General features: G+C 34.8%; 3 protein-coding genes across 4 annotated transcripts; 1 reads left to right on the forward strand and 2 right to left on the reverse strand.

Annotated features, from left to right (window-relative positions):
- Positions 1–475: 475 nt before the first annotated feature.
- LOC112524237 (chaperone protein dnaJ 10-like) lies at positions 476–11,012 on the reverse strand. 2 transcript variants are annotated; one of them, XM_025133986.1, is made up of 10 exons: positions 10,416–11,012; positions 8,581–8,640; positions 7,933–8,015; positions 7,612–7,771; positions 4,785–4,914; positions 3,774–3,932; positions 2,708–2,886; positions 2,539–2,619; positions 1,597–1,737; positions 476–777 (listed from the first exon to the last, which is right to left on the reverse strand). In XM_025133986.1, the coding sequence occupies exons 1-10, from the start codon at positions 10,500–10,502 to the stop codon at positions 685–687; spliced, it is 1,173 nt and encodes a 390-aa protein (XP_024989754.1). In that variant the 5' UTR covers positions 10,503–11,012; the 3' UTR covers positions 476–684. The 2 variants fall into 2 exon arrangements, with proteins under 2 accessions (XP_024989754.1, XP_024989755.1); XM_025133987.1 differs by lacking the exons at positions 8,581–8,640; positions 10,416–11,012 and having other exon boundaries at positions 7,877–7,960.
- A 3,235-nt stretch (positions 11,013–14,247) lies between these two features.
- Positions 14,248–15,485, forward strand: LOC112525207 (late embryogenesis abundant protein D-34-like). The gene is made up of 3 exons (XM_025135223.1): positions 14,248–14,612; positions 14,688–14,981; positions 15,051–15,485. The coding sequence occupies exons 1-3, from the start codon at positions 14,280–14,282 to the stop codon at positions 15,216–15,218; spliced, it is 795 nt and encodes a 264-aa protein (XP_024990991.1). The 5' UTR covers positions 14,248–14,279; the 3' UTR covers positions 15,219–15,485.
- Positions 15,486–15,525: 40 nt separating this feature from the next.
- Positions 15,526–17,676, reverse strand: LOC112525208 (peroxygenase-like). Its single transcript, XM_025135225.1, has 6 exons — positions 17,534–17,676; positions 17,259–17,408; positions 17,076–17,161; positions 16,731–16,825; positions 16,478–16,603; positions 15,526–16,052 (listed from the first exon to the last, which is right to left on the reverse strand). The coding sequence occupies exons 1-6, from the start codon at positions 17,637–17,639 to the stop codon at positions 15,899–15,901; spliced, it is 717 nt and encodes a 238-aa protein (XP_024990993.1). The 5' UTR covers positions 17,640–17,676; the 3' UTR covers positions 15,526–15,898.
- Between the last annotated feature and the right edge of the window lie 3,152 nt (positions 17,677–20,828).

The raw sequence follows: 20,828 nt of genomic DNA on the forward strand, positions 1-20,828 counted from the left end.
GACCAATATAAATAAACAAGTCTTGCATATCAAATACAGATATTACATAAAACACATCTATCCATACGTTGTATTAGACTTTCAATCGCCATTCAACAACCAACCATTCCAATAAGTTCTTGTAATTTTGAATCTAATCTAATCTAATTACAATTAAAAATCAACTGTAATTACATCACCTGTTATAATTGGATTGAATGACTTTTTTCACATCCGAACAAGCCCTGCAAAAGAGAACCTATGCATCCATGTTCATCACAAGAATCTTAAAAATAAACCAAGGTTGTTCATTCGAAGCCAACCACTCGACGGTTAACTAACTAACCACGATCGAATTTGCGCCGACTCGAACAGTTAGCCAAGCTTCACACCATCTTGAAAAACAAACCAAGCGAAACCAGTTAATCTCGCACAGGTATATAGTATGAGAGGAGGATGTAAGCAGAACTTCACTATAAGTTAATGAAAAGATGAAATTCAAACCGAGACAAAAATAAATACATAATAAAGCACGGTCGGGGCAGTCAACAACGAATTCAAGTGTTTACTCTACTCTTGCTTTCATACAACAATACATTATGTGCAGCAAGTTGAAAACCATTTCAAAGTATTCACTCAAACAACAAACTTAACTCCATCATCACAATGATACATACAACATTCCACACTCCATTTTCTGCAACTTCACTGAAATCTCTGAGCTCCGGGGGGTGCAGTTGGCATCGGGAAGTGAAAGTTTTCTACACCAGCAAAATGAGGAGCTTCCACATATGGGCTCTGCAAGGTCCATATAATGAATCAAGTCAAAACTGAAAACTTGATAAATCATACATATATATACACACACACACACACACAGAGTGAGGTTCACGGAAGAACTAAGGAACACCCTAAATAACCATTCACCTGTACGGTGTGCATATGTGCATACAAGTAATTTGTCTGGTATGTACATGTGCATAGAAACCAGGAAACATCTTCAATTTTACTTGTACGCACGTGTCGTACATATGAATGGTTATTAGGGTGTTCCTCACTTTTTCATTTTCTTTGTGGTTTCCCTGTGACTTTATGTGTGTGTGTATATATCTTTTTTATTAACAATTGCCTCTACAATCTCTGAAGAAAGAAATTGTATTATAACTTTAGTTTGTTATACACAAATGGGTAAAAGTACGTTTTAACAAGTGCATATACATCTCTCCTATGATATACATAAAATAGCTCGGCACATACTCTATACATCCCAAAATAAGTGCCCACAATAAAAAAAAAGCATACAATATTGGAAATATGTAATTATTACACTTTTTAGTTTACTAAATGACCATTTTACCCATAATAATAGATCGAGTAATGAATTTCTCCATCTTAAAATTAAGGGTGGAATTGAATTACTTTAGAACGTAGACCCTTATTTCAGGACACTTGTATGTTAAACAACCAATTTTGTTGAAGAAAGAGATGGCTGATTAGATGAAAGAAGTCAATTGTAATGGCCCAACTGCCGGCAGACATCACGAGCCAGGATGAGAATCGGTTACTTCAGAGGGAAACCGAACGAAGGATATAAATGAAAACAAGGTAAGGGTATACCTGAGGTGCAATGCTGGTTTGAGAGCTTTGACCCGATTCAGCCGCTCTTGAAGCATGATCTGGATCGCCTCCATTCAGATTATGCACACCGCCACTGTTTAGAATTGTTTCACTTTCATCTCCATTGGCTGACTTTGCCTTCTGAAACCGACATAATTATTTGGGCATCATGCATCAAGTCAAAGAGTGACATATGCCAACAATGTTATGTACCCAACGCATTTTCTTAAGATTTTATTTTATCTATTCCACGGCCCGGGAACGGATTCACCGCCGTATGGCTGACCGGTTTACATTTGGTACACAGACAAGGCTGAACTAGACCAGACTGGTTGCAAGTATATATGTTATTATATATACACACATCATGCATTCATGTACTATAGTAATTTTTATTAATGTATAGATATATATAGTTATGATATACAATATATTTTATAATACATAAATATATAAATACACATCAGAGGTGGGTAATATAGTATACATAAATATATTTATGATATATATGGGCAGGTTCAACTGCAAATTTAAGTTTAGTTGTGAACCAGGAGACAAAGGAGAGCATGCCACATGTCCCAGATATTCATGATTAATGGTGTATCATTTATTCTGAATGTTGCAAAAAGTTACGTTCATTATTCATAATGAATGGGGACATGTGTCGCACTCTCCTTTGTCCCCCAGTTCACAACGAAAACATGTTTGCAACTGAACTTTCCTCCATATATATGTATATACGCCTATCGGTAGGGTGTGGTTTTGTAATTTAGCCATTTAGCCTCATCCCCATTTTTGTTCCACCTATTTTGATGGGACAAAGAAGTGCATTTTTCTCCCATATGTGTACCATGTTGTCCAATTCCTGTATTGCACTAAATGTGGGACAATGTTTTTATGTTTTGTTTTGTCTCGTGTACCAAACGCACCCTGAGAGAATACCTGAAAGATCCGACCAAGAGTCCTCAATCCCTTGGCTCTTGCACGTAGCTCCTCCCTTTTTACAGTATTGTCTTGAAGAACCTGAAACACAGCAAACATAACCGTAAGTACCTTCAACATATTAGACGAACAAAGAAAGGGCAAACAAGCGGGTTATAAGTAATACAACCATCTGACAGACACGGGAAAGCGTGCCTTCGATATCAGCCACATTAAGCTTCCAAAGAGAATCAATCATCAATTTCTTGTGTGACTGCATGTATTCTTCAAGTTCCTCCTCGGTATACTTCCCCTCTGCACTTAGCTGCCGTTTCATGTCCTCTTGCAGCTGAATTAAAGCAAGGGCCCCTAAACTCGGAGACAAAAAGTAACTCTTTTTAGCAACAATGAAAAGATATAGGTAGTTTAAATAGCTGAAGGGAAACACGTGTTGTAACTAGTCATGCAACCCTACAAACCATACGAAACAAACCCAGTATATCCCAAGCAGAAGTAGGGTCGGGGTAGGATGTATGCAGACTTTGCCTCTATCCTAAAGGATAGAGAGGTTGTTTCCGTGAAGACCCTTGGCTTGCAAAACAAAAACAAAAGTATAAGGAGACAGGTGAAAGAACTAGCATAGACGTCCATGCACCACAAATCGGCTTAGCCAATAAGCCAAAAGGGTCATTGAAGTTACACATGGGAGACATAGGATGCTTCTCTGTAACTTTCTCCGGGTTCTCAATGACGGTCATTTTGGAATTGTCACAACCTCTAGCAAACGGGTTTAATTTGATTAAACCAACCTATTTCACCGAGTATGGCAAATTTCTCCCTGCCACAGCAGGGCACCAAAACAAGGTAGATAGTTTGGGAAAATAAATATGCTACTTGTTCTAAGATTGGATTTGAGTATGAAATACATATATAACGGACAATGAATCTGTTTTGTAATAAAGTAATAACATACGATGTCAAATAGCTTTTTGTACCAATTCAGTATCTTAGTGTAGGTACAAAAGCAAAGTCAAGGACACAAAATTTCAAGACTTCAGTTTTGAGAATAATGAGAGACTTGAGGCATCTGTGAAGAAAAGTTAAAACTGAAGAAAGCTAAAGTCAACATTTCAAGTATCAAGGCATTGACCGTCGTTTAGACATTAATCAAAAGGGGGTTATAAATAGTCATTTAATCACATATGTACTACTGATACATGTGTCGAAGTTATAACCAGTTGGCTTAATAGACTGACCTGTTGCTGCTGTAACTTGGGATTTAATGAAATGCCCTTTGTTTCTAAACCACTCGGCAATAAATGGCACACCGAGGTAAATAGCCTTCTTACCAAGCTCCTTGGCTGCCTGCCGCACATAAATATAGCCAATTGTGTTCAACATATCCACACCATAAGCTGCAAAGTTGAATCTTAATGTTAGAAAAATAAATTAAAAACAAGAACATAAGTGACCAGCTTATGTTCACCACTCAAAAGCTGCATGATACCTGAATAGCTACAGCCTATCTACTCTGGCACATGATCTTAATTGAAATACATCATACGACACATTTCATTTAGAATCCACAAACTAGAGCAACCAAGTGTTCCAGGAAAATGTAACAAGAGTTTATCCACTATATCCTTACATTAAACTGACATAGCAAGGAAGTCTTGACACATCATAAACACTACACACTTAAAATTATGTATTAGAATTAGAAACATAAAATCTATAAGACTAACATACAAGTAGAGGATGAAGCAAACTCCACTAAAAGCATTAGATGCAGGATATGATTATGTGTGCTTTAATATTTATGGGTGATAAGTATCACACATCATTTAAAACCAAAAATTCCCTCTTGTGTGTCTTTTAGCTTAACATTTTCCTATTGATGCACAATAATTTCTATTCCTCAGTAGATGCTACTGAAGCGTTATCCCTGTTTCCGTTATTCTCACATTGAAGATTCCCATCCATACTGCAGTAAATCGACCTTACAATTAAGAAACTAGGAGAAATATACGACTGTGCGGATATTACTAGTACTACAAACCAGAAGGGCTCAAACACTCTTTGCTTCTCAACATTGTATGAGTAGTCAACTGCCCTGATTAAAACTTCAACCAGGTTTTCTGAACCCCTAAAAGTTTTGCTTTCTAACACCTTTCCATCATAAACAAAATGCTTCCAGAAAAATGGAACTAATCCTACATGTTTACCAACATGCGGTGATAAATTTAAAAAAAAAAACTGCAAATCACCTGCATTAGAGAGCCTCGATACCTCCGCTTCAGCATGACGAACAAACTCCTCTTTGTTTCCTTGCACATAAGGGATGAGACGATCTTTAAGTGTTTGGATTAACTTCTCTTCTCGTTCCTTTTGCACAATCTGCGATGAGATCATTTAACTGATTCAAATCTACATAAATACTTACAGCTTGATACATTTAAACAATTACTGCTTGTGTACTGCCAAATAATAAGCAGCAATTTTAATTGAGATATGTGTTACAAAATAGCTTCAGAAGGTATAGGGTATTATTGATGTGAAACATACATACATACACATATATATTTGCACACATGCATATACATACGCACACACATATATGCGTATATGCATGTGTGTATACATGTATATTCATATAGACAAATTAATGTATATAGGTTGTGGGACAGAAATATGGTAAGAAATAAACCGCAAAAAGTAAATAAAACCATTACGGTTGTTGCTATGTATATAATACTACTACTGAAGTTGAAGAACCATGGCCAAGTTGTCACAGATAGGACTAATATGACTCCTCGTGCACAAAAGGGAAGCCTATCTCATTGTATTTTTTTGGCTCCTCAAATCATAGGTTCTTGTAGATCGTAAACTTTGCTAATTATTACAATAAATCTCTATCGAATTGGGTTAGAGTCACCCAACTCCAGACCAGATGCCAAACCATGTCAAGTCACACATGATATTTGGACTCAAAGCAAGAGATATCAGTTAATGGCTCTCACAAAATGTAAATGTATCATTAATTCACGAGGGAATAAATAGACTAAAGCGGATGAGAGCTGAAAATAAACCAACCCCAAACAAACCTAGTATATCCCAAAGACATCAGGTCCTACAAACTCTTCCACTACATTTATGTGATTCTTTGAAGACCTGAAATCTGCACAGAAAGTTGAGATATTGATCTTTTTCAAGACCTTTACATTTAGCCCTAGTATTTATTCTAACACCCAATCCAATTTTCAAAATGAACACATTAGCGGCTACCATTCCAGCAAAAGAAGTAAAAGTTATAGAGGTAGCAAATCAAACTGCTAAAATAGCTAAGATGCCAAAGAATTGGATCAGGAATGAAGAACTCTAGAGAAAGTGTGAAAAATAAATATCACCCAGATGACAACAAGAAGTATGGGACATGGACACATGGTTAAGATAATTGATGAAGTGAAACATAGACAATTATATTTACTTCAGCAAGTAAACATGAATTCTTTTTAAGTGCTCAATTGTGAACGCGTATGATCCCTCTTTCATGTAAGACAGTAAAAGACAGGAAATCCAAAAATTATGAAAAACTTGCATTCTGTGGCATGGGGTGGGCAATGTTAAGTACAGGTCCATGTTGAAGTTTCAAGTTTTGGGTTCGTAAACTAGACCATCAGCACCTCTAGTAGCCACCAAATTGTAAATGACACCTCGCAGAACTCTTTACAACCTGCTCCCCTTGCTTTCGTTGTAAATATAAAGGCTGTTTTCTCAAAAATAAAGCAAAAATATATTTCTTGATTGTATACAAGTCGAGGCTAATGTATATCTATACTACCTTATAAACAAGATTTATCAAAAGTCTTAAAAAAATTATTAATGCACAAAGTACTATACATTAATGCACAAAGTCTTAAAAGTCTAAAAAACAACTCATAATGCATTAAGTACTACTACGTTATGCATTCAGTCTTAAAATCTCGTAATCTACAATTAAAATAACATATAGTACAAGTTACCATTGCACATTATTACTTTTTCTTTTCACGTTCCCAAGATACTTTTGGCACCTTTCACTCATATCCCCAAGGTGAGATTCAAACTGATATTCACCATGAGTTATTAAAAATTCTCTCATTCATCTCCCATTCAATTGCTCTAGAACTCTCGGTTTCGCTCTCGATCTCTTGATTCTTTGCTCTTGGTGTAAATCGAACACATATGTGGAGTCGTTTAAATATGTTGGACTTCAAATATATTGGATTTTAAACTGTCATACAATTTTTTTCATCGATAGACTGTACTTGGAACCATAACTCTTATTTATTCAAATTGTATTAATATGTAAAGACTAAGTGTAACTTATATCATCGTTAAACATTCTCTAATAAAACCAGTGAAATTTCAAAATCATTAAAATTCACGGGTCCCACCACATTGCGCGGGTACACAACTAGTGCTTTATTACAAAGGTATTTAGTATGGCTCCTTTAAAGAAAAAGGTTTGACAAAGTAAAGGATATATTATCCCTATTGAGGGATAATATCCTTGTTTTTTGTAATCTTTTTGGTAATTCCATCGCAACATAATCCCATGTCACGTATCACTACTCACAACCATTCACATGTTTAATATTTTAAGTACAAAATGACAGCAAGTCAGATACAGTGCAGGACCAATCCCTGTATTCATCCACCCTAGACCCAAGTATCCACCCATATCCACGACCTAATGGGCTTTTAACTTGGGAAGAAATTTCATGTTTCTATCTGTTTTGTTATCTTAAGGAAGGTAAGATAAAACCCTTAATTGGGTTTCTAGTATAGAATTTTAAGTTCCATTATGTTAAAGAACAAAGTGACATGAGCATAAAAAGAACTGTGGGTCAGACACAGATTCATAAATCAAAACTCCACCCTTGTCTCCCATTTTGAGGATATGCAACATCATGTACTGAAAAAAGAAAACCCCAATATGAAAGCAATTAACTTCTGCCAAAGCAAGCTCTTGGTGAACATCCATACTTCATACTAGGAGTACTTAGCAAAAGCTAAAGAAACTTTAGAACTAAAACAGCCTCAAGAACATACCTTCATCTTCTCTTGCAACTTTTTAGCATCAAATTGCTCCCCTTCTGTGAAAATATCCATTGAAGCCATTGATGCCATCGCAAGCTGGCCAATGTAGTCCTCGAATAGCTCACTCCCAAAAAGCATCGCAAAGATGGCAGCAGGATCAATGATTGCTTCACTATAACGAATAGAGAGAGAACATAAATTTAAAATTAGAAGAAATCAACCAAATAAAGATAAAGAAGACATGTATGAGCTCGTGCATGTATACTATTCAAGATACCATAATCTCTACAAAATATGACTCGACTATCTACAGTTAAAGACCACAAAACTGACGTTGAGATTCCCGATTTCCCGTATGCATCATAAGCCTGTTTTTGATCAGGATTGCTCAATACTTGGTAAGCTTCACCTAGAACCTGTGATACAACATAAAATATTTAACAAAAGCAGTATACTGAAGAACATATTACAAAAAAGGCTATAAATTTCTTGACCAAACAAATAGTACAGAATGGGACCAATCTAAGAACTGGGTGTGCGCAGCTTCACCTGTCTCTTTTTAAGAGATCATGGTTATAGACTAGTGGTTAGGCCTCTCCCTCACCTTCGATGTCCAAGTTCAAATCACATCCCCCACACCTAATGTTAGAAAGAAAATAAAATAAAAAGATCTAAAAGAAAGGTTCAGCTCAAGCCATATTTCCTCATCTTGTATCTGCATGGTGTGCAAGGATTGGGGCTTCAGAAAAAAGAATGAAAAATGCAAACAGTGCAGCTCATGAATGAGTAAAGAGTTACATCATTTTGTCTTAGGAGAAATCTTTGTTTCTCTATGACCTAGCTTGTCCTAAATCCTTCTAGTATCCACATGATGTCAATATGAATGTGCCATCTATAGAATGGCAAAAAGAAAACAAATAATGTGGAAAGGTACTGAAACAACCAAATAAACATTTTATAAGCTCTGGATGGAAGTGTTGCCTGAAAATTTTGTGCTGCAAGAGGATCATTTGGATTTTTATCTGGATGGACCTGCCGTGCCTGCAATCCTCCAAGCATAGCAAGTTAAAATAATATGAACTAATACACTCCTGTTGCAACATCTACTAGTTATTTACGTAGCAGGCTAAATAGGAAAAGAATGCATGGACAATAATTATACTTCATAATTACATATAATGATAAAAACGCTTACATTTACATACATATGTGTGTGTGTGTGTGTCAATATATCAATGTGCGTGTTTATATGCATGTATTACTGTCAGTATTAGTAGGGTTAATAAGTTCCACCAAATAGAATACAAGAAATAAGGTATCCAGTTGGAGGAAATCTTTTTAATCCTTCCCAAGTAATTGTATCAATGGAACAATGAAGCTAGTTACTTAGAATAAATTATATCAAAACAATATTAGTATTAAAATTTTCATTATGGAATATAACAAACACAGTTCAAGTAACTGGAAAATGCACGAAAGTTGAAGAAATAAATAAATTTCTGAATATATCAAGTCATCAACACTGGTAGTCTAGTGCATGTTCAAGAATGCCGTAGGTCAAAGTGTTTGGCAAATTCCAATAACAGTCCATGAATGGAAAGCTGGAAATCATGAAGAACATGATATAGTCCTTACAAAGAACCATGTTACATAAAGCATATTGACGAGTTGGAAGCAATTGGATACATTATATAAGCTGCACATGCTTTGAAGCTATAGTTATCATGCATTTGGTCAATAAATTTCACCAAAGGACTCAAATTTGTGCAATATATTGGTAAACCGTATTGGGATAAAATGATAATGGAACTTGTATAAAAAGATGGTCATGCAAGGAATGGAACTAACCTTAAAGGACCAGTATTTTAGCTTCATAGTAGCCTGTCCGATTTCACGTAATGGTTTACTATGCATCTAACGGCTATGCATTATTGTAAATACGATTATGTTTGATGCACATGAAGCATTTTTCATAAATCAGAGATTGTTAGACCTTGGATCACTTATAGATTCAATCATTAAGAACAACAGCATAAGGGTTTTCATGACAAGGACGCAAGTGCTTGTTAATAAAGAATAAAATTTATGTGTCAAAGGTTCTTTTTACGAACAAAATGTACTACATTTGGTAGTTCTAGAATGATCCCTAATCTAACTTGCAAGTTATGGATCGTGGGGAAAAAGAAAAATTGCACTATCTCAATGAAAAGTCTTGTAAATTTGTGCTTTTTCAACACAATTCTTTAGACAGAGAACTACCCAAAATCATACAGATTCCTGCGTTCCTATTTTCCTTAATTCAATGATAATTCTTTTGATTTGGGAAAAGTTGCTCAAAGAGACATGCCTAACGGGCTTTAGTTGCATCACTGCAGAGTCATGGGATATTGTAAAACTCCTTTGACCAGAAGCCGTTACAAAGTGATGTAAGGGATAATACAACAAAGAGTTCAAGCAATTTCAGATGGATAACTGGATCCTCTTTCATCAAATACATTAAACTCAGCTTTCTTAAAGGCAGAATAACACCATAGGCCAACAAATTTCAAATGTCATGAAACAATTAACATCCTACATTTAATATAATGTGCTGAAGGGAAAGGATAACATGAAATGTAACATAAAAGTAATAAGAGCGTTACTTGGGAATTCTAGATTGAAGAACAAAGTGAAAATATCATAATCCTAAGGATGCATCATTTCTTTTTAGGGATCCTACTGATTCTACAGTTAAATTGCAAAGTAGGTATAAAGGGGCAAGATAAACAAGATCAGAGGAATATTGTTGCAATTAAAGATGCGAATAGATGTATAACCTTGATGTAATAAGCTTTCTTAATCTCAGCCTCCGTGGCGGTGGGTTTAACCCCGAGGACGTCGTAGTACTCCGTCTCCTTCACCATGGATCATATATCTCTAGCTCCGGTTTCTTGTTTTCCCCCAATCGATCTAGGGTTCTTGCGAAACAAAAAATTTCAACGGAAATCTCAAAGCCTCAAACTTGGAAACCCCACGTGACTTCCTCACACACAAATATCGATCGATTCGAACAGATTAACGCAACGACTGGTCAAGAAAGTGAGAAATTGGCGACTAGACCAACTGGGAATAGTCAAATGCAATTTCTTTATGAAAACTCAAATTCAAGCAGTACAATTGCGAGTCGACAGGGAGATGGATACGAATACAGACGCGGTTGCAGTACGAATTCGTTGGCATTGACCAACGTCAGGCCGACCCCACGAGCAGGTTAACTCTTCAGCCGATGGATCGATCCTTAACACTCACCCATGGTTACCCTGATGCAGTAATAATAAGATGCAACTTTGAGATAAAGCTCTTTCCCCCATGGGTGCTTTTCTACCTTTCTTTCAATTTACCGTTGCACAATCAGTGCTGACTCGAGATGGAGACTGGTCTTGGGTTTGGTCTTACCCTGACACCACAAAAGTCTAGACGTCTTTTTGGTCCGGTGACTCGATAAGCCCGTAAGTCGGTAATGCCTTATTTGGTGAATCATATATAAAAGCTCCCATTTAAAATCATTTAGAGTAGTTGATTCAACGCTTATCCGCTAAATATTTATTGGGTAATTTTTCTCATCAAATGAAAATGACAAAGGCTAAGAATCTTACCCGGTAAGAATGATGATAGAGATAGAGAATCTTATCTGGTAAGTGAAGGTGACGGCTCTTACCCGGATAAGTGCTTACCAGACAAATTGTTGTATGAAATACGTTTTGATACACTACAATCTAATCCAGTAAAATAAATTATAGTGTTGACTCCTAACGAAAAGCACTTATCGGGTAAGCGTTTAGGTAAACAGCCCCTTAGGTATTGTTTATCAAACGTTTATTGGATAAGCGTTTATGAACAAGTCATTATACTCACTTGTTTTATCAAGTAAATTTTCGATTATTAAAATGGACCGTTGACAAAGACGGACTTATTAAGAGCTGAGCGACGACCTCTCATGCATCCGCTCACTAAATTATTGCAAGAGAAAAAAGTGTAGCCGTCTTAAAGGTTCATCTGCTTGATTTTGGGGAGTGCCTCAAATACTTTAAACGAAATCTGTAACAAATATTAAACATTGGTGGGATGGTGTGATTACACTTCATATACAAGAAATGGGTTTAAATCTTTCAATGGAAAGTTTATCTTTTTAGGTGTCGTTTGTTTTTTGAGAGGTGCTGAAATCTGAAGTCTTATTTCACTTCTTATTAATAAGAGGTGGTACTGAAGTCTGAAATTTGAATTAATAAGACTATTTGTTTTTGTAAACTGATAAATGTCTGAATTTGTTTAAATTGTCTATTTAACCGATTAAAAAATTATAATGTTGAATTTGTAGACAAATTTATATAATTTCGCATATTTATTCATTATCATTACGAAATTTATATTTAAATCATATAATTATCATTTATTTAAACGAAAATATATCATTAACGGTAATTGACACATTTAAATCATATTAAAATAATTGATTTGATAATGATCAATTGAGAGAAATAATTAAGGTTAATCGATTGAGAAACGTCGTTGCTAAAGGTTTCGAGAACAATAAGAGGCAAATAAGAGGTTAGTTTACCTCTTAACAGATAAGAGAACAATAAGATATAAGTGCCTCTCCAAAACTGGAAAAAAAACAGTCTAAATTATCCTACCTCTTAACGAATCAGACATAAGAGGCTAATGAAACCTTTTTTTTAAACAAACAAGGCCTTAATATTCTAATTTTAGGTTACAAGAAGGGTGGTATGCTTGATTTGTTTGAGTTTGACTCTAAAGGTCAAAAGTACCAGGAGGTCTCAGGTTCAAATCCAAATGAATAAAAATCCCCTTGTGACCATGGAGATTCAAATGCGGTGACTCCGGACTATCTGCAAAGCAGGTGGTCGTCCTGGGATTAATCGGCTCGCATAGCGGGTTGGATATTCAGGTTAATTAAAAAAAAATACAGTCAGAAGGATTGAACTTACAACCTCAAATACAATTATAAATATTACTATCACTATGTCGAGACAAGTTTTTGTTAATTTTACCAAAAGGTCTTTGGCCTAACGGTATTGTAGTCTCTTACCTTCTAAAAGGTAAGGGGTTCAAACCCTCATTAAATGTGAAGATGATATGTGAGCTTTAGAGCTTATTTGTTGCATTTGTTGTATATAAATATTATATACTTTTAAAAAAAAAAGTTTTTGTTAATTTTTCTCCCATTTTGATTTTGTTATTATTTTTTCATGTCAATTCATCTAAAATATTGTCAATTTTTTTATCTCATTTTCAAAGCAACATATATTTATTTGAAAAAATGTATTTTATTTCTCAAATCAACATAATTGACTTTTTTTAGGTCAAATCTTGTTGACTTTCTCTCCGGGTCAAACTGTGATTTTGCATACTTTGACCAGTGCAAGAAATTCCAAGGTTCACCGTTAGTTGTTGGTAAGCATTTACCGTGTAAGTCTTTTTCTTTTCACTTATCAAATAAGATTTTCAGTACTTGTCATTCTCACTCGAGAAACACTCACCGAGAACCACTTCATAAACAACCCCTTGATCGGTGAGTCGTGACTTTGATTTGTGTTTCTTATGTTCTAGCAACGCAATTTTATACATTCCTATTATGTGGAATATTAAATTCTCTGTATTTTTATATTTAATTAATTATCTGATTCATTTTTTAAAATGATGTTGTTATATCTAATGAATAAGTTCTTGATCCATATGGTATACCCAAACGTTTTGATCGAGTTCCTCGAACGAATTAAACATGTTGATAGTTTATAAATTTTACGTTTTTACATATTATCACGAAATAGCCAATAAATCTGTAAACCAACACACCACTTTTTCTGACATTTTCTATTAAATCCTTAAAGTTTTAAAAAAATTACGAAAGAAATACGTTTCCATATTTAATTGTTGGATAATATTTTTAGTCATTAAAATAGATTATTGGTAAAAAAAAATTCCTTCACTTAATTACCGGGTTAAAACCTCGATTATCATCATATCGCCTGATGAATAAGATTCTCGATCTTTATTATGTTTCATTTGTCATGATAAACGGTTTGATAAGTTCTTATCCGATAAACATTTGATGGGCGAGAAGTCTAATCGTAGTAAATAATAAATAAATCCAACTTATTGTGTTCTTGGTTCTTAAAAGTTAAAATTTGATAGAGTTCTCAGGTTCAAATCAAAAAAGGAATAAAAATCTCTTTGTAACGACAGAGATTCAAATACGATGATTCCGGACTATCTGTAAAACAGATGATCATCCTGAGATTAATCGGTTCGCATAACGAGTTGGATATTCAAGTTAATAACAAAAAATTAAATGATTCGTATTTTAACTTCTCATTCTTGTCACTCATACAGGAGCAGCAGAACCGAGATGGGTTCCGCCATTGAAGGAGCTTCACATAAACAATATACCACCTGTGCTAAAAGCAAACCGACGGGTGGCACCTTTTTGGATAAGCTGCCACGTTGAACTTTATCACAACGACCATTTTTCTTCATACTGCACGTGTCTTCTCTTTAATGGGCCGTGTGTCCTCCAGTCCACCCATACGTGTATCGGAACCTGTTGACACCAACATATTTAAGTATCGACGACCGACAACGGCGGAGCTACTCAGAAACACTGATAGGAAAGTAGAAAGATGAGTCAGGAGCAACCAGGGAGGACGCAGGAAGTTGAAGGACAGGATAAAGAACCGATAAAATATGGGGATGTATTTCCAGTTTCCGGCGAGCTAGCTGACAAACCGGTGGCTCCACAAGATGCCGCCATGATGCAAGCGGCGGAGATCACGGTGTTTGGACAAACACAGAAGGGTGGCACCGCCGCTTCCATGCAGGCTGCTGCTACCATCAACGAGAGAGCAGGTTTAGTCGGTCACGAAGATCAGACCGTAGCTGGTGATCAAGGAGTTACTGTCACAGCCACCGAGATTCCCGGTGCACGTGTCGTCACTGAAGCCATCGCCGGCGAGGTCTCTTTTCTTTTTCTCTTCTATTTATATAAATAAATACGAGAATATTAATTATCAAGTTTGCTTTTCCGGCAGGTGTTGGGGCAGTATGTGGAGGCTACACCGCTACTCCAGCGGGGTGGTGGGGTTGGAGACGTGCACCATCATGGTGTTATAACAATCGGAGAAGCACTCGAAGCTACGGCGAGGACGGCCGGAAATAAGCCGGTGGAGCAAAGTGATGCTTCCGCCATCCAAGCGGCGGAGGTCAGGGCTACCGGTAGTAATGTGTTGGTTCCCGGTGGACTTGCAGCTCAAGCTCAATCAGCGGCCACTTTGAATACGTCTACACGAGAAGAAGATAAAGTCAAACTTGGTGAAGTTCTAACGGTAAGTGTTATTGAATAAATAAAGTGTTGATTTTGTGTCATTTTAAATAAGTTATATTTATGGAACCAGGATGCGACGGTGAAACTTCCGGCGGATAAAGCGGCGACAAGAGAAGATGCCGAGGGTGTATTCAGCGCAGAGAGGCGGAACAACCCAAATTTGACGGCCTACCCCGCCGGAGTGGCTGCTGCCGTTGCAGCTGCTGCTAATCTAAATGAGAAAGGCCTAGTCAGCTAGTTTAAGCAAAGACCAAAAAGAGAATATATATATATATATATATATATATATATATGTATAGGTTGTATAAACATATATATATATATATATATATATATATATGTATCTATGTATGTGTATATTAGCAGGTTGATGAAGAAAGGATATATAATGGCCAATAAATTATATATGTCGTTTTGCTTTTGATATACGAACATATATCATGTCCGGTAATTACAGAAATCAATAGAAGTTGACTTTTTAAATATCTATTGGAAGATTGTCGGTATTTTTTGACATCAGTTTTTGCTGAATATTAAGGTCTGTTTTTTTAGTAATGTCTTGAAATTAAGAGGCCGTTTTATTGAATACTTGTTGGTTCAATTATATACGTTAATAGCTAGGTGAATATATGAATATAATAAGGATGGAGAATCGAGCTAATTGATATCAAGATTTATAAAACTTTTAGATGTTATAATATGTAATATAAGGTGAGCATCGAGTTCGACCTTGAATACAGAAAAACATTCGAGGTCGAGCTGAAACAATCTGCTATTCAACTCCCAACTTGTTAAGATCCATATTCAATTTAACTTTTGTCTAATAGAACTCAAAAAAACGTAAGACTATCTTGTGAATCCGAAGGCTAAGAACATATCTAAATTGTTGCGAACTCGTTGCCCACATAGCGTGATCGATCATCCCATCTTACTAGCATCACCTTTTTGCATCTTCGCACAATACTCGAACAAACTTCCATCGAAGCAACGCCTTACTGATTCTTTTGATAGCAATCCCTCCGAGTCCTTGGCGAGCAGATAAAGGGCTCCCCACTCCAATTTGCTTGCAATCCTACAATACATCGATCACAATACATTGTTAATACCTAAATCGTATATATTCGATGATGGATCGAATAGAGAAAGAAGGTTTCAACATATATAGAGAAGAATTGGTGTAGGTGCCGGCATGGGACTCCAACATTCCCCTCCATCAAAGGTTGGACAAAGTCCTCAGTGTCGAATCACTTAGAGATGATAGACTTTGGTTCTGTTACCATGTAAGATATAAATAAAAATCTAATGTCCCAAAATCTAACGACTAATCTATGTCCTACCAATGAGATTAAGACACATAATATATATATATATATATATATATATATATATATATATATATATATATATATATATATAATATGAGAGAAATGGTAGGAGTGTAGCTAGTGTAGGACTTCACCATTTAATAAGTTAAAGTTCACGAAACAGAAAAAGTACCAGCCAAAGAAGTCGAAGGCGTTACGAGTTGCGTCTGTCATATGCCAAAGTTCTTTGAACGTGAGCTTATCCGGCACCGTGAGAGCGTATTTGCTAAAAATGTTCTCCAGGTTCGCCGGAACAAACCTGCAACGACATGGACCATTCTACACGTATAAACAAGGTCTCACCAATACATAAACCGTTAAAACAATCGACAATCATACTTGTATTTAACATACACCAAACACGATCAAAAAACGAGATATCTCACCTTCCTTCGGTGTCGTAAGTAGCCGAATCACTTCCATGCTTGGCCATATGTATGTTTTGTATGTAAATGGGAAAGAAAGGTGATGGCAACCAAGTCTACCACAATCATCCACACCCAAATTCAATTAGAATACAACAGTCATATGGCGCAAAGAATAATACAAGTGAAGTTTGACTTTTAGAGGTCAAATATCTTACTTTCATTTTTAAAATCGACATCGATCGATCGATCGAAGTTTTGAACTTGAATCATACGTGAATCGAATTTTATAGAAATTTCCATTTATAATAAACTTTTCGACTCCAAAGTCAAACAAACTTACAAACACGTTGGATCCGAACTTACAGGCAAAGTGACATAACTCATGGCTCCATGGATCAGTACCATGAAGACGAAACAAACAAACACGTTGAATCCGAGATCACGGAGTCCTGGATAAATTTATGTTAAGCAACTGCATATCATTTCGTAAGCGTAAATTATAAGATTCTATGAACACCATATTATGATCATTTCCATGCGACTTGCCTTTAAAAGTCTCCCAAGGGAAAATGATACCGTTATCATCCTGATCAAAAAACGCCACATGCTGTTGAAGAACAGACAAATTGTGATGCTTGTGTCCCAACGTTCCACTCGGATTGTTGGTATCAGGTGCAGCCACAGCTCTAGCCATGTCTAACAACACCAAAAACATCAAGAAAATCACACCCCAAAACATTTTCAAGATTAAAATATCAATCCAAAGAACGTTCACAACGGATTTCACAGTTTTTTTGTGATACGTGGTTAGTGCAACGTACATGGTTTGGGGAGCTTGTTGTCAAGGTCCGATCGGACCCTTCGCTCTAAAGTAACCAAAGCCTTGTCGGCTACTGTCAACATTGCATCGTTGTTCTTATCTGCCATACCCGATTGATAAATTTTGGACCTCGTTGATGCTGCTTCCGATCTCCTTTGAGCGTAGCTAGTGTGTTACGAGTAAAAATTGGTATTAGATTTAGGTTATTGGTGAATAAGATGAATTTATGTGTTATTAGGAGATAAAATGTGTCTGCTTTAAAGTCGAAGATGGGATCATGAGATTTGAAGATTTCACTTGGATATGACATGCTCTCTGACCCTATTTTTGTGGCAAAGAAAAACAGTTTATTAGTTGTTACATGTTTTTTAACGGATATGATCTTCTCATTTTATTATTTAAAATTTTCTTTAAACTTGATAAATGAATATTATTAAATTTTTAAACGGGTTTCGTTTTTACTAGAAGGATACCCGCACAATGAAGCGAGATATATCTCGATTTTAGTGTTTCGCTTTTTTTGTCTTAGTCGATATTATAATACGGTTTTATATGGTTTTGAGAAAGCGATACTGTTTTTATTTTTGAATAAAATATAAATATAAATATAAATATATTATAAAAAATAAAAAAAATATTGATATTAATATTAATATCAAACTAACTATTTAAAATTTATCCTTTTTATGTATTTTTTTTTAAATTTTTGGTTTAATAATATAATTTTTTATAAAAATAATAGTTAAGTATTTTGGTAGAACTTAATGATTATCATCATTATATTTTAGTTTTTTTATATTTAAAATGAAACATTGATCCTTTATTTGATCATATTTATCTGAAGTTAATTAGTTACACGAATTCAAACATGAAGCTTTAATAAGTTGTATTTACGCATAGTTTATTTGTAATCTTGAATTTTAAGTAATATGCATCAATAAACAGTACTTCATACATAAAAAATGATTTTTAAGAGTTTTTATCGAATGCTTTATAATATAGTATAGATATACACAACTCGTATCTAATTACCATTCTATTTTCATTGACATGAATTTTCTTTTTACTGAACACTCGATTGCTTCATAAAGTTGATAAGCCGTTTTTTATCATGTTACATCATAATTCTATAAACATATTAAATTTCATTATATAGTTACGTGACCAAGGCCGGCCCAGGGCATTAATTTAAACCCAATGATATATATTAATACTAATAAAAAAAAGTTTCAAAGTGTCAACTACATAACTTAAACATACATATCCATTTCTTTTTTTTGTATTAATTTTTCTTGATTCGGTATTTAATCTCGTAATTCCAATTTTGTCGTCAGCCATTATGTGGTTTGTTGCTCAAGGCTATATATGGTTGTTTAAATTACATAACACTCGCTACTCAATGATGTTTAGATATTTAAAAATATGATACACGTATGGTATTAAATTTTTGTAAGTTTTAAGACAAATTAAACATCTTTATACAATCGTATACAATTAGTTTGAGCACAACTATCATTATATGCAAGTTTTTAAAGTTCGATTTAACTTTATATTACATTATGATATTATATAATCATAAGATATATATTACAAAAATAAATTATCATTCAATAACAATAACAAAAATTGGTTAAATATGAGATGTCTAACTTGATTAGGTTTCAAACCCATTAAAAATAATATGTTTATTTATAGTTTTTAAATAGTGAAGACATTATTTTACCTTCTTGTCCTGGGCACGAGAAACTCAGGTACAATCATGTACGTGACTCAAAGATATATTTGAATTTATAATTAAAAATAAGATTAATAAAATAATTTAATATTACAATGATTAGTTTATTAACATCATTTGTAAGGATTATATTTCAAGTAACAACTACAAAGAATTTAAATAAAGTTACACAAGTTGAATTAACAAACATGGTTCGGTTCACCTGAGACCAAGGGTTTTTTGTGAGCCCCGTAAGATTAATTTATGTTCATTGATCAACTTTATAAGCTAATGATCTAATGGTCTAAAGTTGTACGGTGACAATTTTATGATTATTGAGAAGTCTCGTGACAAATTTGTGATTATAAATGTTCAGATTGTAAATCTAAATCATTGATTGAGAATTGGTTTTACAGGTCTCGTAAAAAATCATTGGTCTCATATGATTTTGAGTCTTAATGAACATGTATCATTAGTTTTAAATAGAGTAAACCATGATTTTAGTCCCTTTGGATTATGAAAGATTGCAATTTTTATCCCTATGGTTTGAAAATTTCTATTTTTTTTTTTTTGTATTGTTTATGAGTTATTATTGTTTTCGTCTTGTTCCTCATACTAAATATAAAAAAAAAATTCATTTAACTGGGCGTATTTTAGGTTTTTTTCTTTTCCTTTTTGGTCTATTAAATATCTCTTTTTGGTATTTTAGTTTGTTTGATTTTAACAAGACCATATATTTTTTAATAAAAAAGATAATACATAAAAAAAATTAAATTGTTTTATTATTGTTTATAATAAGATAATTAAATATTTTTCATACATTTCGTTTTTTCATATTTTTTGTCATTATAGCTTCGGCTTTTTAATAATTCGATTTCTACCACTGAGTCATTCAAGTGCAAGTAGTCAAGTGTATCTCTCGCATGATGGTATTTTAATTTTCCTTTTTAGGGTTAGATTAAAGGACCCAATCGGTATCAAAAGTAAAACCACCGTGGTTATACTTGTAATTACTTTATTTTGAGGGATCTAAATCATACTTTCATATAACCATTGGGGTGAAATTTGTAATTTACTCTATAATACTACGTATAAAAACAATATACGGTATACACACCCCCTCACCCAAAGTCCCAAACCCTCGTCTTCCCCAACGTCCCGTTGTCGAAGAACCTCCACCTCCCTTCCGTCGTCCTCCGTCTCGGGCCACCACTACGCCCCTTTCCCTCTTTTTTCCGGCGAAAGAAACGGCGACCATGTACACGTCTACCGCTACCCTTCCCCCTTCCCCTCGGAAATCAACGGCCGCTCATAAGCAACATGCTGCTCTCTCTTTATCGGTTGCCGAAGCAACGAACGACCATTTCTCCTTCTTTCTTGTTCGTTTTTTTCGATTTTCTCCGGCCTATATGAAAATCAACGATCGCCAATTTTAGGGTAGTTTTTAACGTTTTGGTTATCGATTTTGATTTTAGGTTTTTAATTTTGGATTTAGGGATGAAATCACAGAGTGAGGGCAATGGTTTGGTACGAAATGATTAAATCGTCTTAGGAGAGTCGTATAATACAGTGCAAAATAAAA

This window comes from Cynara cardunculus (assembly GCF_001531365.2).
Source record: "Cynara cardunculus var. scolymus isolate 2C chromosome LG 13, CcrdV1, whole genome shotgun sequence".
Classification (NCBI taxonomy): domain Eukaryota; kingdom Viridiplantae; phylum Streptophyta; class Magnoliopsida; order Asterales; family Asteraceae; genus Cynara; species Cynara cardunculus.